General features: G+C 44.6%; 1 protein-coding gene across 1 annotated transcript in view; it reads right to left on the bottom strand.

Moving 5' to 3' along the window:
- The window catches only part of LOC124546153 (vasopressin V2 receptor-like), a 219,386-nt gene that overhangs the window by 121,780 nt on the left and 70,936 nt on the right, over nt 1-26,670 (bottom strand). The window contains exon 4 of the mRNA XM_047125019.1: nt 5,202-5,319. Within this exon, the coding sequence (XP_046980975.1) occupies nt 5,202-5,319 (118 nt within the window). The remainder of the gene's footprint in view (nt 1-5,201; nt 5,320-26,670) is intronic.

The following is a 26,670-nucleotide window of genomic DNA, read 5'->3' as shown; positions in this document are numbered from 1 at the left end:
GGCTACGGCGGGGATGCCAATCAAAATATTTCACGCTGTTCTTTTCCTGGCTTTTGTCAGGTGGCGATCCTTCTGCAGCGGCTGGGGCAACTATCATTGGCAGCAGTCTTTCAAAGGCCCAAGGACTGTAAAAGGCCGGGCGCGGTGGTCTCGCGGTTCTAGGCGCGCAGTCCGGAACCGTGGGACTGCTACGGTCGCAGGTTCGAATCCTGCCTCGGGCATGGATGTGTGTGATGTCCTTAGGTTAGTTAGGTTTAAGTAGTTCTAAGTTCTAGGGGACTGATAACCACAGTCCCATAGTGCTCAGAGCCATTTGACTGTAAAAGATGTAACGCAAGGGTATAATCCACATATGCAGAGAAGAAATAACAATATATATCAGACAAATGAAACTGTCCAAATTTGGGAACCAGTCCAGAGCGTTCGGAATCATTTGGTGTATAGTCTTCAGATTATTGTCAAATGCTCGAAGTGGAGCACTACTTAACAATATACCACGTCCAGCTTTACCCATGCTTATGTGCTTCAGGTTTGGCCAAGTTTGGCACGGTAGTTGATCTTGAACCAAGAGTGGGGCGAAGGTTACGTGGCAAGAAACTGCAGTAGCAAGCTGCGGTTATCATCTGTTAGGGCACTTGAACTGTCCTCCCGCACTTATAGACAGTTCGCACTGCAACTGGCGCAGACACAGGCGGTGTCGCTGACTTCACTACTTCAACTAACCTTCTGCTATTAGCCACAAGCAGCACGCATTCCATCTGACACAAACCCTTAGTGTTACGGTAGAGTTGTCACTACGTCTACGGTCGCAGGTTCGAATCCTGCCTCGGGCATGGATATGTGTGATGTCCTTAGGTTAGTTAGGTTTAACTAGTTCCAAGTGTATGGGACTGATGACCTCAGATGTTAAGTCCCATAGTGCTCAGAGACATTTTTTGTCACTACGTTTTATCCAACCCTCGTATACTGTAAATAAAAACAAGATTCATGTGAGGGATTAAAATTCAGGGTTGAAAGGTATCAATAATACGCTGGCACGCTCTCATCGCTAAACGCTGCTATATACAGGGTGTTACAAAAAGGTACGGCCAAACTTTCAGGAAACATTCCTCACACACAAATAAAGAAAAGATGTTATGTGGACATGTGTCCGGAAACGCTTGATTTCCATGTTAGAGCTCATTTTACTTTAGTCAGTATGTACTGTACTTCCTCGATTCACCGCCAGTTGGCCCAATTGAAGAAAGGTAATGTTGACTTGTGTTGACATGCGACTCATAGCTCTACAGTACTAGCATCAAGCACATCAGTACGTAGCATCAACAGGTTAGTGTTCATCACGAACGTGGTTTGCAGGTTTTGCAGTCAGTGCAATGTTTACGAATGCGGAGTTGGCAGATGCCCATTTGATGTATGGATTAGCACGGGGCAATAGCCATGGCGCGGTACGTTTGTATCGAGACAGATTTCCAGAACGAAGGTGTCCCGACAGGAATACGTTCGAAGCAATTGATCGGCGTCTTAGGGAGCACGGAACATTCCAGCCTATGACTCGCGACTGGGGAAGACCTAGAACGACGAGGACACCTGCAATGGACGAGGCAATTCTTCGTGCAGTTGACGATAACCCTAATGTCAGCGTCAGAGAAGTTGCTGCTGTAGTAGGTAACGTTGACCACGTCACTGTATGGAGAGTGCTACGGGAGAACCAGTTGTTTCCGTACCATGTACAGCGTGTGCAGGTACTATCAGCAGCTGATTGGCCTCCACGGGTACACTTCTGCGAATGGTTCATCCAACAATGTGTCAATCCTGATTTCAGTGCAAATGTTCTCTTTACGGATGAGGCTTCATTCCAACGTGATCTAATTGTAAATTTTCACAATCAACATGTGTGGGCTGACGAGAATCCGCACGCAATTGTGCAATCACGTCATCAACACAGATTTTCTGTGAACGTTTGGACAGGCATTGTTGGTGATGTCTTGATTGGGCCCCATGTTCTTCCACCTACGCTCAATGGAGCACGTTATCATGAATTCATACGGGATACTCTACCTGTGCTGCTAGAACATGTGCCTTTACAAGTACGGCACAACATGTGGTTCATGTACGATGGAGCTCCTGCACATTTCAATCGAAGTGTTCGTACGCTTCTCAACAACAGATTCGGTGACCGATGGATTGGTAGAGGCGGACCAATTCCATGGCCTCCATGCTCTCCTGACCTCAACCCCCTTGACTTTCATTTATGGGGGCATTTGAAAACTCTTGTCTACGCAACCCCGGTACCAAATATAGAGACTCTTCGTGCTCATATTGTGGACGGCTGTGATACGATACGCCATTCTCCAGGGCTGCATCAGCGCATCAGGGATTCCATGCGACGCAGGGTGGATACGATACGCCATTCTCCAGGGCTGCATCAGCGCATCAGGGATTCCATGCGACGCAGGGTGGATGCATGTATCCTCGCTAACGGAGGACATTTGGAACATTTCCTGTAACAAAGTGTTTGAAGTCACACTGGTACGTTCTGTTGCTATGTGTTTCCATTCCATGATTAATGTGATTTGAAGAGAAATAATAAAATGAGCTCTAACATGGAAAGTAAGCGTTTCCGGACACATGTCCACATAACATATTTGTTATGTAAACAACGCATTTGCTGAAGTTGTTGTCCTTGCTACCTTCAGTGAAGGTTAGGAGGTATTACAGGACCTGATGAATTGAGTGAACAGTCTGATGAACACAGGATATGAACTGAGAATAAGCCAGAGAAAAATAAAAGTATTGACAAGTAGCAGAAATGATATAGCAATAAACTTATCAGAGACGAGGAAGTGAATTCATTCTGCTACTTTGGAATCAATATGACGCATGGCTGAGGAAGGACGGAGGGTATGAGGAACAGATTAGTACAGTCTTTTGTTATCAAACATAAGCGTTGAGGGCAAAGTATCTGAGAATATACGTCTAGAGCACAGCACTGAATGGACTTCAGTCATGTACTCTAGGAAAATCGGAGAAGAAGAGAATCGAGGGATTTGATTTTACTGAAGGATGCTATTAATTAAGTGAACTGATAAGGTAAGAAATATGCAGATTAGCCGTGTTATTTATAATACTGGAAAAAGAGATAGGATTATAAGATCTGTATTAAGACGCCAAGGAATAACTTCCGTGGTACTACAGAGACCTGTAAATGCTAAAAACTCTTGGGGAAGACAGAGATGTAATATATCCAACTAACTGTGAAATATGGAGGTTAGCCGTGTTATTTATAATACTGGAAAAAGAGATAGGATTATAAGATCTGTATTAAGACGCCAAGGAATAACTTCCGTGGTACTACAGAGACCTGTAAATGCTAAAAACTCTTGGGGAAGACAGAGATGTAATATATCCAACTAACTGTGAAATATGGAGGTTAGCCGTGTTATTTATAATACTGGAAAAAGAGATAGGATTATAAGATCTGTATTAAGACGTCAAGGAATAACTTCCGTGGTACTACAGAGACCTATAAATGCTAAAAACTCTTGGGGAAGACAGAAATGTAATATATCCAACTAATTGTCGTGGACGCTTTGTAGCCTGCGACAGAGGTTAGCACAGGATAAGAGGTCGTGGTCGTTCCGATCGCACCAGTTGAAAGACTGACGGCCCCAAAACAATTTGGTCACTTACCTCCAGCGAACATACAGGGTCCAGTCACTTTAATGTGGCCACCGTCTGTATGTCAATGAGCAATAACCATTCATAGACGGCAGTGGCAGCACTAGCAGTAGAGGGTATATAGAGAATGTAGAGAATGTCGGAGGGGATTGGAGGGGGGGGGGGAGGGGGGGGGGAGGGGGACGTGGAAAACAGTGCAGTTGTTTTCGTAATGAGGAGATGGAGTGATTTATCTGACGTCCTAAAGCGTATAATCACTGACTTTCATGCCAAGAGTGGAAGCATTTCAGAATGGCTAAGTTTGTAAATTGTTTCCGTGGTTAAAGTGTATTGTGGATGGGAAAATGGCGCAGTACAAAACGGGTGCGGAGGCAACTGTGGGTCACGACGGGCTATAGATGACAGCGGTGAACGAAGGTTGCGGAGATGTGTATGGATGAATAAACGTGCAACTCTTGGGCAACTGATCGTCCAGATGAAGAAAGGGAACGTTGCTGCGTATGGGCCTCTGCAACAGGCTCGTGCACCCGTGTTGAGTGTTGTTCATCTGCGCCGGTCGGTGTGGCGAGCGGTTCTAGGGGCTTCAGTCTGGAAGCGCGCGACCGCTACGGTCGCAGGTTCGAATCCTGCCCCGGGCATGGATGTGTGTGATGTCCTTAGGTAGGTTAGGTTTAAGTGGTTCTAAGTTCTAGGGGACTGATGACCTCAGATGTTAAATCCCATAGTGCTCAGAGCCATTTGAACCATTTGTTCATCGGCGATGAAGGTGGAATTTGCATATCGGAACCACAACTGGAGTCAACTGAGTGGTGACAGGAGGTGTTTTCAGATAAATCACGTTTTATGCTCCATTAGAGAGATGGTCGTTGGAGGTTGGCGTGTAATGTGTGATATGTCAGAAAGCAAACTCACTGCAGCAACGTTGTGCTCCGGAGAATATTTTTGTGATATTCCCTGGTGATCTTGTCATTCTTGGAGGCATAGCGGATCAACAAAAGTATTAATCTATCCTTGAGGACCATGTCCACCCGCACATGTCGTCTGATTTTCCTGGCACGACATCTAGTAGGACGATCCCATGCGTCGCACATCTCGTGGGTTGAAGGCACCAGGATGAATTTACCATACTCCCCTGGCCCCAAATTCCCAGGATTTAAATCCAGTTGAGATCCGTGGGGCCATTTCGATCGGACTTTTCGCGCCATGGACTCCCAACCGAGAAACCTAGCGCAACTGGCCACGCCGCTTGAGGCAGCATGGCCCTACCTCCCTCTCAGCACCTCCCAGAATATCAGTGACTCTCATTCTGCATGTCATGCAACAGTCCTCCCTACAAAAGTTGTTTATTTAGGCTTGTGTGAGGTGATCACATTAGTGTGACTCGCCAGTGTAGTAACTGGAAGCAATTTGTAATTAAAGTGGCAAGAAGACGATGTGCAGACCCAAAGGGCTGTGGTGCGCGAGGAGTGTGAGAGTGTGTGGCGGACGGGTGTTGGTAGAGGGATTCATGAGTCATCGCTCACCTTCCAGCGGAAGGTGATCTCCCAGGCGAGCTGCGGCAGCACGTTGAGCAGCCCGTTGAGCAGGTCGGCGACGCTCAGCTGCGCCATGAAGAAGTACATCCGCCGGCCAGCCCACCGCCTGCGGGCACACACCACCGTCAAACGCTCGCTGGCTCTTACCGCTAAACACAACAAAAATACATGAGCACCCACGTGTAAACTTCCTAAACTCATTATCATTAGAAACGTCTTGGCAGATCAAGACTGTGTGCCGGACGGAGACTCGAACTCGGGACCTTTTCCTAGGAGATAGAGACGAGGTATTGGGAGAATTGAAACTGTGGGGATGGGGCGTGAGTCGTGCTTGGGTAGCTCAGATGGTAGAGGACTTGGCCGCGAAGGCAAAGGTCCCTAGTTCGAGTCTCGGTCCGGCACACAGTTTTATTCTGCCAGGAAGTTTCATATCAGCGCACACTCCGCTGCAGAGTGACAATTTCATTCTGGGAACATCCCCCAGGCTGTGGCTAAGCCATGTCTCTGCAATATCCTTTCTTCCAGGAGTGCTAGTTCTGCAAGGTTCGCAGAAGAGCTTCTGTGAAGTTTCGGAGGTAGGAGACGAGGTACTGGCACAATTGAAGCTGTGGGAACGGGGCGTGAGTCGTGCTTGGGTAGCTCAGATGGTAGAGCACTTGCCCGCGAAGGCAAAGTTCCCGAATTCGAGTCTCGGTCTAGCACACAGTTTTAATCTGCCAGGAAGTTTCACATCAGAGCACACTCCGCTGCAGAGTGATAATTTCATTCCTTATCATTATGTTTGCTCATTTCCTCATTACTACAATATATATGTTCGGATTTTATCAATAATGGGTACGACGTCGTGGTTATTACAGCCAAAGATAAAATTTCGGATCAGTCACCTATCTACAGTGCGAGAAATGCTAAAATTTATGCGTATCGAAGGCCACGGCTTTAGAGATTCTTGTATAGTTATTTTGATGATGAAGACCTTCGAAATGCGTAAATTTCAGGATTTATTCAACAGTAGATAGGAGGTTGAGCCGACATTTTCACATTAAAAATACAGGATTTTCCGGCATTGAGTGGTCCCCAACGCCCCAGTAGGCAGGACCAACGTGTTCCTCACGTTGAAGTATACAAGATTCGAGTCGTGAGTCGAATATCGGCTATCTTTCATTAGAAAATTTACCGGCGTCCGCATTCCCAGTTTCACGAAGATAGGTAGAGAATTCCGAAAGTAAGTCACACATCTCACCCCAGGCTAAGACCATTGAACAGTAAGATTGGCACATTCTCTGAAACCAATATGTGTTCCGGATTTCCTGCAGGCACAGTTCTGCAATGGTATGGCTAACAGATGCATTGAAGTGTGCAGGTGAAATGGTGCGACAACAGCAAAGGCCATTGACGGAATGCATTAATGTTGTTCCTGGTTAATGTTATTACCAGGGTCGTCAACAGCGCCAGATGTAGCGTGATCAGTGTGAAGGGCGTTGATATTTCATGTACTTGTGAGAGATAGCGTTGTCAACACATGACGAGTTTGAAATGTGCCTCATTTTGGGTCTCCATAAGGCTGGGTGATCGAACCGTGCAATATGCAGATTTGTAGAGCGTTCATATGTGACATTGGTCCGACGTTGGACTGGATGGGAGCATGAAGCCTTACTCGTTGTCAACTTTCCAGTCGACCACGTCTGACCACCACATGGAATGATGGCGGTATTGTGGATCAAGCGTATCGTAACCGTTCCACACCTACCCCTGCCGTCTGAGAACAAGTGACGGATTCCCTGCAACATTTTGTCATCCCATTCCATTGGCCGGAGATAAACAGCAACTGAACTGAGCATTTACCGTCCCACACGCACGCTGCCGGTGACACCACAACACAAACAGCCGCGTTTGGATTGGTGACGTGACTGCAAAACACAGACTGCTGATGGAAGGCGTTGCATTGCTTCCAGTAACGACGCTTGTTTGTGCTCTACGACAGACGACCATCGTCGGTGAGTATGGCGACGACCGGGGAAGATGTCCCTTTATTCCGGTGTTTTGGAGAGGCACAGCGATGTTACTCCCAGCATCATGGAGTGGAAAACCATCCAGTATGATTTCAGGTCACGGCTGGTATTGTTTGAGGTAACTCGGGCAGCACAATGGTACGTCACGGACGTCCAATGTCTTTTTGTATTACCTGTCATGCGACAGTACTGTGGTGCCATTTTTCAACAGGACAATGCTCGTCCATACACGGAAGGTGTCTGTATGAACTGTCTACGTGATGGTGAGGTACTCCGATCGCCAGCAAGATGCCTACATCTGTCCTAGATCGAACATGCGTGGGACGAGCTCGAACGTTATAACAATATGTTTACTTTTGTGCGTTAACATACAGCTATAATTGGCTGTGAAAATATATTTGCAGAGGAAAGCACATAATGATATATATTGTATTTTAGGCCAATAGACGTAACTAGTTATTGTAGTGGTTTTGAATTCCTTTACTGGTCAGGGCTAAATGACTATCGAAAATATAATTCTTTTTGGGTACCTCAATATGAATTTCCTAAGGGACCGATCATGCCTTTACCAGTAGAATAAGGTGCGGAGAAACTATTTCGCCGTATGCATCTTCCGTCCGATTTCGACAAAACAATTTGTGACTGTGAACCACCAAAATTTGCGGAAACATAAAAGAAAATTAAATACGTATGGTCACGAAGTAGTGAGACATAGGTTCTATACTAAATAATTAGTCCTTACACAAGTTCCATTTAACTTTGAATTTATGGCAGTCGATATATAACGATCTTACATCTTTTAACATTTCCAGATACACGTCGCACAATATAGCTTCTCACACGAATCTACTGCTATACAGTATGGCACTTTCACATTACCCTAAAATAATATTTTTTAAACAATAATAATACGGTGGCAAGACATGCGTGTCCGACACCAATTACGAGAGACAGAAGAATGAGTAACTGTTCATCGAGAATATCTCGTACATAAAAAAAAATGAGTAAAAATGTTCTTCTTTTGTCCGCCTTTCGCGCAGCGGCTTTCAAAGTCAATAGTTTACTGTATCTCTGACGGCGCTTCCACAATAAACGCGTCACGTCACAGGACGTTATCTGTTAACTGTAGCTATTGCCGACCGCCTACTCGGTTAGTGAGTGATTTAAAATGGTAGGGCAATCACATAATGTTACAACGATCACCTCGTCCCAGTGTCAGTATCCATGAAGTATTTTGCCTCAGGAGAGGATACAATGGCTTCATGATACCCTACCCAGGCCACAGAAGATGCAACGTGATACCGATTACTGTCTTCATACTCCCAAGTTGTTTGCAAATTTCACTCGATTTTGTAATCACTGAAACAACATCTCATACTCTCTCAATCCGTGAAGTTTCGTTCCCTCCTCCCCCCTCGGGGTGCTTCACTTTCTTTGTCAGGGAGTGTATGACAGTATAGGGTGTCCACATGAAACCTCCCTGATTTCAAGATGCAAAGCAGCTCATAAAGTTTTTCGTAAATTTTTTTCCAAACGATTCCTTTTTTTCATTCACGCACTAAATTGTTATCAGAAGTGAGTACACCTCAAGAGAGAGCCAAATGCGTGGTGTGGTTTGCGGAAAAGTAATGATTCATTGCTGGACAAAGATATTTCGGAAGTGAATTTCAAAGAGATCCACCAGATATTAAGATGATTAGATATTGGTATGACAAGTTTCTATCCAATGGGAGTGCAAACAGACAGTCACGTTCTGGCGGAAGACGCACATCTGATGACATGGTTGACGAAATCAGGGAGACCTTTCAAAGAAGCCCATCAAAGTCAGTTCGCCAAGCATCGCGCGAGCTAATTACCCCTCACTCGAGAATTCACGAGGTTCTGCACAAATAACTTCGTTTGCACGGTTACAAAGTCTGAATCGTGCAAGCACTAAAGCGAGACGAGTTACAGCCTCACCACGAATTTGCTACTGAGTTGTTGGACCGGATCGGACAAACTACACCTATCTAGGAACTGTCGTTTAACCTAACCGAGCAACTTTTCAAACATGTGGGAGGGTTAATTGGCATAAGAAACAACTCTGGGTCTCGGAAACCTCCCAGAGTTGATGTGTAGCCATTACTGGGAATTATTTAGCACCTGAAACAAAACAAAAGAAATCGTTTTACAAAATTTATACAAAACTTTTTGAATTCCTTTACAGATGCCACAGAGCCAAGTATCTATGCCTTAATTTTTTTATTTAAGAAACAGTGGGGTATCATGTGGACATGTGTTATGTGCTGTGTGCGATGGTGTAATAGTTGACTGTTGCCCTCTTTCCCCACATCTAGACTCATGCTCATAAATTAAGGATAATGTTGCTACATGGTGAAACAACGCTCTGGTGGGCGGTTTGCGGGTTTAAATCACCTCAGGGTATGACCATGCGGTGCATTTGTTCTGTGGTCGTCGCACGGTGGCGCTGGCAGCAGTCCACATACGCAGAGGTGTGTTGGTGCATGTCAGAGTACGGTGAAGCGAGTAAGTGTGCAGACGTTTTCGGACGTTCTGATGGTGAATATGTGTTGAAAATGGCTCAAAGAACACGTATTGATGACGTCATGAGGGGTACAATACTAGGGCGACTGGAGGTTGGTCAAACACAGCAGGTCGTAGCACGGGCCCTCCGTGTGCCACAAACTGCGGTCTCAAGATTATGGCAACGACTTCAGCAGACAGGAAACATGTCCAGGTGCTACAGTACGGGACGTCCACAGTGTACAACACCACAAGAAGACCGATATCTCACTATCAGTGCCCGCAGACGGCCACGGAGTACTGCAGGTAGCCTTGGTCGGGACCTTACCGCAGCCACTGGAACAGTTGTCTCCAGACACACAGCCTACAGAAGACTGAACAGACAATGTTTGTTCGCCCGGAGACCTGCAAGGTGCATTCCACTGACCCCTTGTCACAGGAGAGCCCGTAAAGCCTGATGTCAAGAACAGTGTACATGGTCATTGGAACAGTGGTCCCAGGTAATGTTCACGGACGAGTCAAGGTATAGTCTGAACAGTGATTCTCGACGGGTTTTCATCTGGCGCGAACCAGGAACCAGATACCAACCCCTTAATGTCCTTGAAAGAGGCATGTATAGAGGTCGTGGTTTGATGGTGTGGGGTGGAATTATCATTGGTGCACGAACACCCCTGCATATCTTTGACAGAGGAACTGTAAGAAGTCAGGTGTATCGGCACTTCATTTTGCACCAGTATGTCCGCCTTTTCAGGGGTGCAGTGAGTCCCACCTTCCTCCTGATGGATGATAACGCACGGCCCCATGGAGCTGCCGTCGTTTAGGACTACCTTGAATCAGAAGATATCAGGCGAATGGGGTGGCCTGCCTGTTCTCCAGACTCCATCGAGCACGTCCGGGATGCTCTCGGTCGACGTATCGCTGCACGTCTTCAAACCCCTACGACACTTCAGGAGCGCCGGCCAGTGTGGCCGGGCGGTTCTAGGCGCTACAGTCTGGAACCGCGCAACCGCTACGGTCGCAGATTCGAATCCTGTCTCGGGAATGGATGTGTGTGATGTCCTTAGGTTAGTTAGGTTTAAGTAGTTCTAAGTTCTAGGGGACTGATGACCTCAGATGTTACGTCCCATAGTGCTCAGAGCCATTTTTTGAACTTCAGGAGCTCCGACAGACACTGGTGTAAGAATGGGAGGCCATACCCCAGCAGCTGCTCGACCACCTGATCCAGAGTATGCCAGCCCGCTGTGCGGCCTGTGTATGTGTGAAAGGCGATTATATCCCATATTGATGTCGGGATACATGCGCAGGAAACAGTGGCGTTTTCTCAACTTATCACCAATACCGTGGACTTACAGATCTGTGTCGTGTTCCCAATGTGCCTATGCTGTTAGCGCCAGGTCTGTGTAGTGCCACGTTGTGTGGCACCACATTCTGCAGTTATCCTTAATTTATGAGCATGAGTGTAGGTCCATCAGATTTTTATGTTTGAGGGACAGTAAAAAAGGTCCCCTGCAGTCGAAAAGTTAGGAGACGGATTTAGGCTTGTGGTTTTGAGAATTCTTACAGCCGAGTTTCAACTAGGGTTGAACAATGTTTTCAAATGGAGGCTATTCTTGCAGTAAAGTTACATCATTTAGACCGCCAGCTGTAAGTAAAAGTAAGCTTAATTTTGTCGCATTCCAGCTTAATTTACTATCTACTGAGAGAAGGCGCGTTGAGACGTCACGCGGCAGAAAGCGTAGGGACGAGCCGGCGCACGTAAGTGACAAGTGCGTTCATTCGCGTGAGTGAAACACCCCGCGTAGCTGCAAGTTATCTGAATCGCGTGTGCGACTTTCATCATTATAGTAACGAAGTTAGAACCAGCATGTCGACCCTTACAGACGTCCAGTAAGGGAGAATGATCTGTACCTACTTAGGATGACAAAACAAAAAAAAAAAAAAAAAAATGGCTCTGAGCACTGTGGGGCTTAACATCTGAGGTCATTAGTCCCCTAGAACTTAGAACTACTTAAACCTAACTAACCTAAGGACATCACACACATCAATGCTGCAGGCAGGATTCGAAACTGCGATCGTAGCAGTCGCGCGGTTCCGGACTGAAGCGCCTAGAACCGCTCGGCCACCGGGGCCGGCTAGGATGACAAGTAGCAAAATCATCGAATCATCAAGGGTGGTGAAGAAAACTGGTCGTGTCATTTTCAAAGGAATCATCCCTAAATCCTCCTTAGTTTGTGTAAGGGTGGTGAAGGAAACTGGTCGTGTCACTTTCAAAGGAATCATCCCTAAATCCTCCTTAGTTTGTGTAGGGATGTGGCGGGGATCCTAAATCATGACGACTACACAGGAATATGAATCTCGTTACTCCCGAACGGAGGTTCGGTATGCTATGAACTACGCCATTTCGCTTGCGGGGGCAATTCAGAGATTATTCTGAGAGATATAACAACAATAGGTATTTTTCTGGTTCCCTTTTGAACTGAATGGCAATATTTGGATGTTACACTACTGGTCATTAAAATTGCTACACCCTGAAGAAATGCAGATGATAAACGGGTATTCATTGAACAAATATATTATACTAGAACTGACATTTGATTACATTTTCACGCAATTTGGGAGCATAGACCCGGAGAAATCAGTACCCAGAACAACCACCTCTGGCCGTAATAACGGCCTTGATACGCCTGGGAATTGAGTCAAACAGAGCTTGGATGGCGTGTACAGATACACCTGCCCGTGCAGCTTCAACACGATACCACAGTTCATCAAGAGTAGTGACTGGCGTATTCTGACGAGGCAGTTGCTCGGCCACCATTGACCTGACGTTTTCAATTGGTGAGAGATCTGGAGAATGTGCTGACCAGGGCTGAGGTCGAACATTTTCTGTATCAAGAAAGGCCCGTACAGGACCTGCAATATGTGGTCGTGCAATATCCTGCTGAAATGTAGGGTTTCGCAGGGATCGAATGAAGGGTAGAGACACGGGTCGTAACACATCTGAAATGTAACGTCCACTGTTCAAAGTGCCGTCAATGCGAACACGAGGTGACCGAGACGCGTAACCGATGGCACCCCATACCATCACACCGGGGGATACGCCAGTATGGCGATGATTAATACACGCTTCAAATGTGCGTTCACCGCGATGTCGCCAAACACGGATGCGACCATCATGATGCTGTAAACAGAACCTGGATTCATCGGAAAAAATGACGTTTTGCCATTCGTGCACCCAGGTTCGTTGTTGAGTACACCATCGCAGGCGCTCCTGTCTGTGATGCAGCGTCAGCCGAGCTGATAGTCCATGCTGCTACAAACGTCGTCGAACTGTTCGTGCAGATGGTCGTATCCTTGCAAACGTCCCCATCTGTTGACTCAGGGATCGAGACGTGGCTGCACGATCCGTTACAGTCATGCGGATATGCTGCCTGTCATCTCGACTGCTAGTGATACGAGGCCGTTGGGATCCAGCACGGCGTTCCGTATTACCCTCCTGAACCCACCCATTCCATATTCTGCTAACAGTCATTGGATGTCGACCAACGCGAGCAGCAATGTTGCGATACGATGAACCACAATCGCGATAGTCTACAATCCGACCTTTATCAAAGTCGGATACGTGGTGGTACGCATTTCTGCTCCTTACACGGGGCATCACAACAACGTTTCATCAGGCAACGCCGGTCAAGTGCTGTTTGTGTATGAGAAATCGGTTGGAAGCTTTCGTCATGTCAGCACGTTGTAGGTGTCGCCACCGGCGCCAATCTTGTGTGAATGCTCTGAATAGCTAATCATTTGCATATCGCAGCATCTTCTTCCTGTCGGTTAAATTTCGCGTCTGTAGCACGTCACCTTCGTGGTATAGCAATTTTAATGGCCAGTAGTGTCCTTGTCTCCAATTGCTGAAGTATGAAGAAGTGTGAAAATTTTAAAAGGGTTTTGTAAAGCACTGTGAAACTCTACGATAAGACACATAACACAGCTACCTTACGGCTAGACTTACGAAAGGTACCCACTGAACATCGATGCAACAGTTAGCAAAAAATGATGACTCCGTGTTATGCTCCATACAGTATCTTTAATGTTTTGTCCTTGCCGCTGAATCGCAATTGTATGTTGCTCAAGCTCTTGTTAACCATCCGAGTGTAATAAGAACAAAACATGAACTACCGAACAACGCAAACAAGTGATCATCAGTCCGTCGAATCTACTACTAACCGTAAGACTTCTTTAAATAAGAAGACTCTATGAGGAACTAACAATTCAGTCGTTGTTTTTCAAATAGTGGAACTTTCCGGAGATTCTGAGATATTGAGGGTGATAGACCAGTTTTCAGTTCTTCCCACACCAAGAAAAGGGAACATTTCATACCGTCTTCATCCAGATATGATACTTTGGCGGTTATAGGTTTCATGAAAAGACAATTACGTGATTTCGACTAAGTGTCCTTTTACTTCTATTGCACGGAGTGATTATGGAACCATCTTAAGTGAGCACGCTTGCTTAAACGTGCAAGCATTGATCCTAGCGAGGTATTCTGTTTTCCAAAATATGGAAAAGGTTTCAGACTCCTCCACAATAGGTAGAGGTGAATATTATCGTGTAATTATGGCCTGTATTGGGAAAACAAAGTAGCTAGGGGTTTCAGAATCTCTTAAAGCACAATGTTTCGAGACCAAAGAGTATCTTTTATCAACAATCAGAATTTATGTTCATCATATTCCAGGGCGATAACTTTGTTTTGCACACTAAAAGCGGCATGGCGCGTGTCAGGTGGATGCCTGAATCATTTTGTCCAACCCTTGTGCTGACATCTTATTCAAGAACGTCTCCTACCAGTACTGACAGAAAACTAATACTTTTGGGCTGGCAGATACCTGACTTAATGAAAAAAAATATGTCCCTACAGATAAAAAGGTACAAGTGTGATGATTCCGCGTTACTAGTGTTCTCGATTCTTATCAGAGCGATGATGCATAAAACTTTACAAATTCAAACAGGAGCTACGCAACTAATTATTCGTTTAATAGATGTGCATGTGTGATGAATAACATTTTTCCGTAGCAGGCGTCGACAGTATTATTTCTGCGTTAGTGACGACGGCATAGAGCATGATAGGACACAACTACATTTTACTGGTATCTTTGTTGTTAATTACCACAGCACTCGATAGTGGTTGTCAGCGTGAAATCTTCACTAAGTAAAATGAATCGGCTCTTACTGTATACTGTATCCACATTACATGTTACCCATGTCGACCCTCTCTAAGACCATCGCGCAAAAAGAGTGCAACTTTCTCAGAAGAGAGTACATGTTCCTGATTTACTACAGACACACTTCTGCTGTGGTACGGATAAGGAGCGAGTTTCAATCGTCGAGGAACTGCAGGATTATTAGAACGTTCCGAGTTTTATTTACAGAGACTTGGTGAGTGTTGAAACATAGTGCCACGTATCTGTGTCACTTTGAAATGAGTGCAGCATTCAATAAAGAAGTTTTTGGCCTGGAACAATAATGTGTAACTTGTTTTTTGAAGTCCTCGCGTACCAAGGTTTGATGCTCAAGTGGTTTTCTGCATCTAGTTTGGCTCGTTCTTGATCTTTACAAATAACGTCACACTGCCCACAGTACTACTTTAATAGCATAAAAGATTAGAACAATAATAATTGTTTTCATTATAATAGTTAAACCCACATTTCTCACAAGATAGCATCTCCATGGAGTAACAACAATGGAATCATTATCATCGGTTTTGCACTCCAGCTACCGACGTTTGAGCCTACATCGTCCTTCACTGGGTATCGCCATCTCTTCCTGAATTTCCTACCAGTTTGTTAACAGTCGCATCTATGTACAGCTATTGTTTAACTATCCTTACCTTGACCGCTTGTTTGAGATGGTCAGACTATCTCAAACGCTCGCTTTTTTTACTTTTCCTTTCAAAGACGTGTACACTCCAGTTTGTTCCCATATTTTATCATTTATTACCCTATCCTTCCTAGTTTTCTGGACCATAGTTCGTATGAACTTCATTTCTCCAACCTGTTTGGTTGTTTGCAGGTTCCTAGACCATACGTTATTATAGGAATAAGATATGACAGAGAGAAGTCTCGATCTTAAGTGGAATTGAGCTGAAGTTGTTAGTTCGGTTAATGATGTTTTGGTGTAACATGTTGTCACTTGAAACGATGCACGTGGAGGTAGGAGAAACGCAGGAAAAAGAGTCAATAGGAAACGGGAATGGGGGGAGGGGGGGATGGGGGAAACGAGTAATTGAGTGACCATACGTGCATGGAACAATTTGACTAAACCGCCCTCAGCCGCAAGAGCTGTAGTTTCAGTGGAAGCGTCACTACTGAAGGCGTCATGCTTTAAGTGGTACTTATTTTAAACTTTATAGAACGTGTTCTTAATTACAGAACAGTTTCGATTGTTTGCCCAGATCACGGCGCCGAACAGGTGAAAACAGCAGCGAATTCACGTAATGTGATATCGTTCACTATGGTTACAAGTTAGGAAGAGTAGTCATGATGTTTTCATTAGATGAGGTAACTATTGTTTTCTCTATTTGCAGCTACTGGTCTGCAGTCTTGATACACACTGAAATCCTCGCGCTGCGGTTTTGGAGCACGTCGCTAGAAGAGTCAAAAGAAAATGGCGCAGCGCACCGATGAAGCGTAGTGTCGTGCGGTGATCTTGTAACTGCATTTCCAGGGGAACAACACTGCGACAGCCCGGTGCTGAGTAGGTGGAAGCGTACGGCATAGTGCAGTGGCTAGGTGCCATAGATGCTTCCACTGTGGTCAAATAAGTCAGGATGACGAAAAATCAAGTAGAAAACCACCTCTCTACGAAGAATCGGGAATCACTAGAGAAAGCGGAACGCTGGTGCTCGAAGACCGGAGCATCGCAGTCGAGGGGGAAAACTGAAAAAATCAGTTAGGGGTCCTGTTTCGACAACTTGCTCGACACAACATTTTGAACATGGCGAAGGTCTCTGCTCTACGACTGCTCACAGAAATTGAAAAAAGCCCGCCAAACCGAGGCAGCAGCGGTAATGTTGCAGAGGCGTCTGCTCATACCAGATGAGTTCTTTAACTGCATGATCACCACTAACGTGTGCTGAGTGTATCATTGCGACTACGGTGCAAAGGGTACACTGGAAAGCCGCGGGGGTAGCCTAGCCGTTCGGTCTAGGGAATCTTGTCACGGTTCGCGGGTCTTCGCCCCCCCTCACCCCGCCCCCTCCACCCCCCGTCGGAGGTTCGAGTCCTTCCTCGGGCATGGGTGTGTGTGTGTTGTCCATAGCGTAAGTTAGTTAAAGTTAGATTAAGTAGTGCGTAAGCCTAAGGTCCGACGACCTCAGCAGTTTGGTCCCATAGTCCTTACCTCAAATTTCCAAAACACTGGAAAACGTGTACACTGCTTGACAAAAAAGGAATATGCACCCAAAATACATGGTCGGATTTAAATGTAAAGTCGTATATGTACACGCCATTGGCGGATATGCATTGTAAATGATTTGAGGTGCAATTCTCTGTGATAGTAAGTGCGGCTACCAAAGTGCATTAGTTCTGTTGGTTTTCAGTGTTGTTACCATGTCTGTGTGACATATAAGGGGTGCGAACGTCGTCAGATGTTGGGTGATCACTGTGAAGGAGACGGGACGTCGCATACTAGTGCGAGACAGTGTTATCAGAACCTCACAGAGTATGAAAGGGGTCTTATTGTGGGTATCCTTTGGCCAGCAGTTTGAACACGCAGGTTGTGTAGTAAAAGATACTGAAAAGGCAGCTATGCCATATGCACCACTTTACATAGGCGTCTCCCCAAAATAGTCAAAAATTTCTTTTCGCATATTGATTAAATCAATTAAAGCGCTTTGCAATGTTTGGATGAAACCGCGTCTACGCAGGCGGAAGGAAAAGCAATGGAGATCGCTGTACGGTCCTGACCTTGTGTCTGTGCTGCAGATGGTTTCGCCGAGTCGGTACTTGGCTGTCACTTGTGCCAATTTCCTTTTTTGTCACCTCGTACGTCCAGCCTTAGGGAAGGCTATCATGTACCACTATTTATAGTTTTCATCGTTTAGAGTGCAATAACAGCTGAACTGAGACAATGGGGAAGATCATTGTGTCGACCTGAGCACGTGGTAATCCCAGTGGCGGAAAAGGAAAAACCTCAAGTCGGTTTTACTGTAGTAAAAAATAATCAAGTCACATGCAAAGTTTAAAAAAGTTTTATTTAAACTGATTATACTCGTTTGCTTGTATTGAACACTCTCTCCCATTAGTCTCTTTTTAATCACAAAGAGTTATACTTCTTCAAAGAACGGTAGTTCAGTTAAGCACTGATTCAATTTAAGTGCCAGATCATTACCGTCATGTTTCAGTAGTTGTGAGGGCAAAAGTATGTTGAATTTTAAATGATAAATATTTTCTTCAGGAAAACATTCTCTCATGTCGGTCGTAACATGGTCCAGTGTTGGAACAGATACAGTTCTTTTCCAATATTGTCGATTCCGTTCCTTTCTAGTGCGTTGGATAGAGGGCGTATATAGTAACTATGCGTTTTCAGAGACCTCTTCGGAAGTCACAATTACAGGAGATATACGCATCAATAGTTTTCCATACCTAACTCGTTTGACGAGTTAGGTGTGGGGAAACTATTGTTACGTTATTAGTAAAACTATTGTTACAAGTCTCGTAACAATATTTGCATTGAGAAATTACTGTGCAGTACTATTATTAATTCTTCAAAATCAACTGATCACTCTCACTCTTGACTAATCTTCACACTTGCACTTGCTACAGCTAGGACCTTTTACTTATTCATTATTCAGTCTTAATATATCTGCTTCTGAATGTAAACTAGCTTCCTATTCGACAAATAGTCCGCATTTATAACGCTACGTATAGAAGGTCCTCTGTTCAAGAAAACAGCAGAATATTCGCGACTTTTCTCGAACAAATTCCAGACAGAATAACGTATCGAGCTCTACATCTACATCTACATCTACATCTACATACATACTCCGCAATCCACCATACGGTGCGTAGCGGAGGGTACCTCGTACCAAAACTAGCATCTCTCCCTGTTCCACTCCCAAACAGAACGAGGGAAAAATGACTGCCCATATGCCTCTGTACGAGCTCTAATCTCTCTTATCTTATCTTTGTGGTCATTCCGCGAAATATGAGTTAGCGGCAGCAAAATTGTACTGCAGTCAGCCTCAAATGCTGGTTGTCTAAATTTCCTCAGTAGCGATTCACCAAAAGAACGCCTCCTTTCCTCCAGAGACTCCCACCCGAGTTCCTGAAGCATTTCCGTAACACTCGCGTGATGATCAAACCTACCAGTAACAAATCTAGCAGCCCGCCTCTGAATTGCTTCTATGTCCTCCCTCAGTCCGACCTGATAGGGATCCCAAACCCTCGAGCAGTACTCAAGAATAGGTCGTATTAGTGTTTTATAAGCGGTCTCCTTTACAGATGAACCACATCTTCCCAAAATTCTACCAATGAACCGAAGACGACTACCCGCCTTCCACAAAACTGCCATTACCTCCTTGTCCCACTTCATATCGCTCTGCAATGTTACGCCCAAATGTTTAATCGACGTGACTGTGTCAAGCGCTACACTACTAAAGGAGTATTCAAACATTACGGGATTCTTTTTCCTATTCATCTGCATTACTTTACATTTATCTGTATTTAGAGTTAGCTGCCACTCTTTACACCAATCACAAATCCTGTACAAGTCATCTTGTATCCTCCTACAGTCACTCAACGACGACACCTACCCGTACACTACAGCATCATCAGCAAACAGCCGCACATTGCTATCTACCCTATTCAAAAGATCATTTATGTAGACAGAAAACAACAGCGGACCTACTACAGTTCCCTGGGGCACTCCAGATGATACCCTCACCTCCGATGAACACTCACCATCGAGGACAACGTACTGGGTTCTATTACTTAAGAAGTCACTGATCACTATAATGGCCGCTACTTTTCTCATAGGTGTGTGTTAGCTGTCTATGTGCCAGATAGAAAGGTATAAAATACGATGACGCGGACGCGCGTGCTAGATAGGAAACATAGGAAAGAACAACTAATCGACAACTCGATTAAGTCGAGTCGACTGACGAAAGAAACGAACGAATAGCGTGCGGGCTGACTGGCGGGTGCGGTGCGGGTGGCAATGCGGGCAGCCCTGCAAATGGTGGTGGGGGAGGGGGGGGGGAGGGGCGTCCCGCGTGCGCCCTATATGTATCCGCCACTGGCTTCTCCTAGTGAGTGAGTTTGTGCATTCCTTTTTACGTTGGATACCTGGCAATATCAATTTTGCAGAACTTTCGGCAACTTTGTTTCTATATAACGTAGCTTGTATCGGTATAACATTTGTTGTGATCGACTTGGTTGATGAAATGTTCAAAGGATATGTACTTGTGACAGATACATGCGTAGGATCCGAAGCTAAATCATCCTCTGAAAATATTGAAGACGTGACATTACGCCTTGTGTGAGTACAGATTTTCTGTGGTTTCTCAGGCCCGTCTGCATGACTACTCGTTTACACATCGACTGCAGAATCAAAACATGAAATTACGAGGTACGCAGTTCGATCGACACAGTGATGGCTGATTTGCTACCGTCTCTTAGCTATTCGAGTATACATTTCTTCCCCAATAACGCAGCCTTTGGCCGGACGTTAAACCTCTGCTTTCTTTCCTTCCACTTGAAATATGAAAAGAATACTCAAAATCTTGCAACCGACAGCTGAAAGTCATAAATTGAAAACTGATTTTAAAAGAAAAGCCTAATCCATATATGCAAACATATCATAAAAATGAGTATACATATATGTACGTATGTTTCACACCTCCTCCTAAACCATTACACCGATTTCAACCAAACTTTCTACAGATGTCAGTTACTGTCTGCAGAGAATCTCTGCGCGGATAAGAACAACGTACAACGTATCTATAAGAGATATGGAGGCAGGGGTGAAAAAACGGTGTAGCTCACGACGCGCGACAGCGCAAATTTTTTTCATGCACTATTTGAGAATGAGAGCACTTAGTAACTTGCAACAAACTTTAGACACAATTTCAAACCTTTAAGAAACTTTTTCTCTCTCGCAACCTGGACAAAATTATGACAGGAGAAAAAAGTTTATCGCTTACTACTCTTTTGTTGTTCATGCAGTAAAACTGGTGCATCAGGGAAGAAGTTTTAATTTACTACTTCTTTACTACTAACTTTATTCATTACACATTTTCAGACAGTATTCACACAAACCATTGAATGTACCTGCAAAATTATATCATTGTACGACACATAATGCAGGATATATGAGGTCACAAACAGTGAAAAGCATGTGAAACTGTCACATCACGCGATACTTTTAGATTTATTACTCCTCTGCTACTAACTTTATTCGCAACAAATTTCGCAGACAGTATCCACATGTGGGCACTGAATGAAAAAACAAAATTATGTCATTGTATGACACGTAGTTCAGGAGATATGACACCAGAAACACTGAGATGCGTCAAAATCTGCCTCACCATGCTTGACGCTTTAATTTAATACTTCTTTACTTTTAACTGTATTCATGACACATTTTGTGGACCTTATTCTCCGATATTACTGAATGTATCTGCAAAATCGTATCATTGTACGACACACAGCTCAGGAGACATTGAGCTGTGTGGAAATGAAACTACAGCGCGAAATTCGCTAGAGATACACATGAACTATATGTACAGATATGAGTGAAATATGTTAAATATGCACTACTGGCCATTAAAATTGCTACACCAAGAAGAAATGCAGATGACAAACGGGTATTCATTGGACAAATATATTATACTAGAACTGACAAATGGCTCTGAGCACTATCGGACTTAACATCTGAGGTCATCAGTCCCCTAGAACTTAGAACTACTTAAACCTAACTAACCTAGGGACATCACACACATCCATGCCCGAGGCAGGATTCGAACCTGCGACCGTAGCAGTCGCGCGGTTCCGGACTGAAGCGCCTAGAACCGCTCCGCCACCGCGGAGGGCTAGAACTGACATGTGATTACATTTTCACGCAGTTTGGGTGTATAGATCCTGAGACATCATTACTCAGAATAACCACCTCTGGCCGTAATAACGGCCTTGATACGCCTGGCATTGAGTCAAACAGAGCTTGGATGGTGTGTACAGGTACAGCTGCCCATGCAGCTTCAACACGATACCACAGCTCATCAAGAGCAGTGACTGGCGTATTGTAACGAGCCAGTTGCTCGGCCACCATTGACCAGATGTTTTCAATTGGTGAGAGATCTGGTGAATGTGCTGGCCAGGACAGCAGTGGAACATTTTGTGTATCCCGAATGGCCCGTCGTGCATTATCCTGCTGAAATGTAGGGTTTCGCAGGGATCGAATGAAGCGTAGAGCCACGGGTCGTAACAATCTGAAATGTAACGTCCACTGTTCAAAGTGCCGTCAGTGCGAACAAGAGGTGACCAAGCCGTGTAACCAATGGCACCCCATACCATCAGGCTGGGTGATATGCCAGTATGGCGATGACGAATACACGGTTCCAATGCGCGTTCACCGCGATGTCGCCAAACACGGATGCGACCATCATGGGCCGGCCGAAGTGGCCGTGCGGTTAAAGGCGCTGCAGTCTGGAACCGCAAGACCGCTACGGTCGCAGGTTCGAATCCTGCCTCGGGCATGGATGTTTGTGATGTCCTTAGGTTAGTTAGGTTTAACTAGTTCTAAGTTCTAGGGGACTAATGACCTCAGCAGTTGAGTCCCATAGTGCTCAGAGCCATTTGAACCATTTTTGACCATCATGATTCTGTAAACAGAACCTGGATTCATCCGAAAAAATTACGTTTTGCCATTTGTGCACCCAGGTTCGTCGTTGAGTACACCATTGCAGGCACTCCTGTCTGTGATGCAGCGTCAAGGGTAACCGCAACCATGGTCTCCGAGCTGATAGTCCATGCTGCTACAAACGTCGTCGAACTGTTGGTGCAGATGGTTGTTGTCTTGCAAACGTCCCCATTTGTTGACTCAGGGATCGAGACGTGGCTGCACGATCCATTACAGCTTTGTGGATAAAATGCCTGTCATCTCGAGTGCTAGTGATACGAGGCCGTTGGGATCCAGCACGGCGTTCCGTATTACCCTCCTGAACCCACCTATTCCATGTGTGTGTGTTTTTTCCTTAGAATACTTTCGGTTAAGTAGTGTGTAAGCTTAGGGACTGATGACCTTAGCAGTTAATTCCCATAAGATTTCACACACATTTGAACATTTTTGATAAACCGCAAACGCGATAGGCTACAATCCGACCTCATCAAAGTCGGAAACGTGACGGTATGCATTTCTCCTCCTTACACGAGGCATCACAACAACGTTTCTCCAGGCAACGCCGGTCAACTGCTGTATGTGTATGAGAAATCGGTTGGAAACTTTCCTCATGTCAGCACGTTGTAGGTGTCGCCACCGGCGCCAACCTTGTGTGAATGCTCTGAAAAGTAAATTATTTGCATATCACAGCATCTTCTTCCTGTCGGTTAAATTTCGCCTCTGTAGCACGTCATCTTCGTGGTGTAGCAATTTTAATGGCCAGTAGTGTATGAGAAAGGTAGCAAACGTGAAAAAATAAATTAAAATTTGTAAACCGTTTATTAGGAAAGCTTAGCTTCCTGGTAAATATAACATAAGAAAATCTTAGTAAGAAGAAAGAGATATAAGAAAAATCTACTGGGACAGCGTCAGGATCTTTGAGGTTTCTCTGATAGTAACGAGTTATGGTGGCAAATTAAGGCCTTGAGTTTAGACTATGATGTGGACTTTTTATTGGACGTTTACGGTTTTGCACAATTCTATCGCATGTAGAATAATTATTTAAATAGGTTGATTGGTTGGTTGATTTGGGGGAGTGGACCGAACAGCGAGGTCATCGGTCCCATTAGTTCAGGGAAAGAAGTCGCCCGTGCTCTTTCAAAGGAACCATCCCGGCATTTGCCTGAAGTGACTAAAAAAAAAAAAAATCACGGCAAACCTAAATCAGGATGGCCGGACGCGGGTTTGAACAGTCGTCCTCCCGAATGGGAGTCCAGTGTGTTAACCACTGCGCCACCTAGCTGTACAGATGATAGTTTCCAGCCTGACAACTTGACATTAAACCGTCATATTAAACGATACGCAAGACATAAAATCCTGGACGTCAATTACATCAAATGTCCTTAGTAAAGAATTACAAGATCGCTTTCCTAGAAGTGTCCTCTGGAGATGGAATGCAATTATTAGCGTTCCCACAATGATATAACGTACCAGTAGTCAATTACCCTTGTCGAATGTCTTTCATGCTCGAGTGCTTTGCAATAAAAAACACCGGACTGCTTTCGGTGCAAAGTCTGTAGCGAATGGACTGCGTTTTCTAGGACTCCCCAATGTAACCGGCTCTTTTTAACGTCAGTTGGCGATCATTATGCTTGTCGTCCAAGTCATTATTTCATTAGTTCTCAAAGGTATCTAATGAGGTCCCTGGTTTTCATTGAAATGAAGTTCAGTTCGATATTTTTGCAGCCGTGGTCAATAAATAGCCATTTAGCTGTGCATTTGGGAAATTAGGTTGCTACATATTCCACACACCCACGCACACACACAAACACACACACAGCACAAACACAAACACATAACGCTTATTCATACGTGAAATTTAGATGGTAAATTATAAAACTACATCATTATCACTCGCAATCTCCACCAACTTTGGTATGTATGTGTCAACTACTTTCACGTCCTGGGTCTGGGTTGGTGAAAAACGTTTCATGCCAATGAGCTTCTTCAAAGAGAAGAAAAGAAAGAAGTGATATACGGCAATGTAGGATTTGAAGGGCAGTCAGAATAATGCGTCTCTACAAATACCTGGAGCAGTAGTATAGTCAAGACACTGAGTTGTGATCTGTGCACGAAAACTTTTGTCATCACTTTGTTTTGTTGTTGGTCGTGAATTCGATGAAATGAGGAACTTAGTCACGCGATATGTCTAGCCACGTGCTGAGAACGTCACCAATTCCATGGCCCTAATCACAGATGAAACACCGTCCAAGTGTTACCATAAAGCCACTGTGCTACATTTTAGTCAATCTAGTAACTGAAACTAAGATACTGCTGTTCAACAGTGTGGTACTGAGTTCAACATCTTCTCGCCGCCTACGCTATTGCTGACGAAAATTTTTCCTGCCCTGAAGATTCGACCTACCAAAGATTGGTTACTGCATCTGTACCTTGAAAAGGTTGAGAACGTTTCGTTACAGGCTGTATGACCAGACAGTTTGCTCGTAGGGAGCTGTATCGTCTGCTGTTGGTGTTTACAATTGTTTACGAAAATGAAAGATCTAGACTACATTACTGATGTTAAATGTAATTGTCTTACATCTCCTTACTGTTGGCTGCGTTCGAAGATTTATGTCATAATTTCTTAGAACAGCTTCCATATAATAATGTGTGTTAATACTCGACAATCTCTTGCTATATACATCTGAGCCACCGAGGGGACAGATGATAGTGCAACTGCAGGGATTTATCGCTTGCACGCTCCCCGTGAGACCCACATTCCCAATTTAATGTCCACACACTACATTCGTAGTGCCCTTGCCCCTTACAATCATTACTCGCGGCAGACAATCTTACCGAGTCCCGTAAGAGCTCGGGTAATCCGTGTGCATCCAGCACAGAAAAAGGTCAATGGCCGGTTAGCTTTAACTATATGAAGATGACCGAAAGAACAGATACCATCTTCATACTAATATACAGGGTGGGTCACGAGAAAATGTACATACTTCAAGGGGTGATAGTATTCTTGATTCTGAAACAAAAACTTGAAATGAACATTGCCTGTTTTCTTAACCGTATCCGACATACGGCTGTTTGAGAATCACAGCCGTCAGTCGCATGTTCTTCATCAGCACACATGCGAATACAACTAAAGCGACATCAGGCTACGCACTGCTGTCTTGGTCTCCAAGCGCAGAGTGGACTCAAAGGAGGAAGTTCTCGCTCGTAATATATGTTACTGTCTACAAGAGCTGCAAAATGCCTTGTAGCTGATGGTGGACTTTTTGAACATCTTTTGTAAGGAAATGTAAAGAACAAAACTAAACATTAGATTGCAATGTTTCGTTTACTATCACCTGTCTTTATGCTTTCGCCTACTATTTTCATTAGTTTCCTCTTAACAGTTAAGAACACGACATATGTTCATATGACGTTTTTTATTTGGCGTCACTAATACTGTCGCCGGCCGGAGTGGTCGTGCGGTTCTAGGCGCTACAGTCTGGAGCCGAGCGACCGCTACGGTCGCAGGTTCGGATCCTGCCTCGGGCATGGATGTGTGTGATGTCCTTAGGTTAGTTAGGTTTAATTAGTTCTAAGTACTAGGCGACTGATGACCTCAGAAGTTAAGTCGCATAGTGCTCAGAGCCATTTGAGCCACTAATACTGTCGCTCCTCAAAGCATGTACCTTTCCTCCTGACGCACCTTGCCTAAAGGACCTTCAAGCGTCTGATTATTACTTTACAAATGAATTAATGTATTGAATATTTGATTCCAATGCTTATAACGTCACATATCCGGAGCTATGTGTCTTAAAATGACATAATTTTGCAGATATATTCAGTGGTATATGTGAAAATTGTCCGCAAACCGTGTTGCGGATAGAATTAGCATTAAAGAAATAATAAGTTAAAACGCCGTGCCTAATGCTGAAGTTCTACTGTTTGAACAGCGAAAATTTGGTATGTGATAAATGTTTTTTCCTTTCATTATCCTGTGGGGCGTTAGCACTTTCATAGACTCTGTTCCTCATTATCACTATCATGCAACCACTTCCATTTCC

Source organism: Schistocerca americana, chromosome 1 (genome assembly GCF_021461395.2).
Source record: "Schistocerca americana isolate TAMUIC-IGC-003095 chromosome 1, iqSchAmer2.1, whole genome shotgun sequence".
Classification (NCBI taxonomy): domain Eukaryota; kingdom Metazoa; phylum Arthropoda; class Insecta; order Orthoptera; family Acrididae; genus Schistocerca; species Schistocerca americana.
Note: the sequence above shows the minus strand (reverse complement) of the source record. Positions and strands in the feature narration are given on the sequence as shown.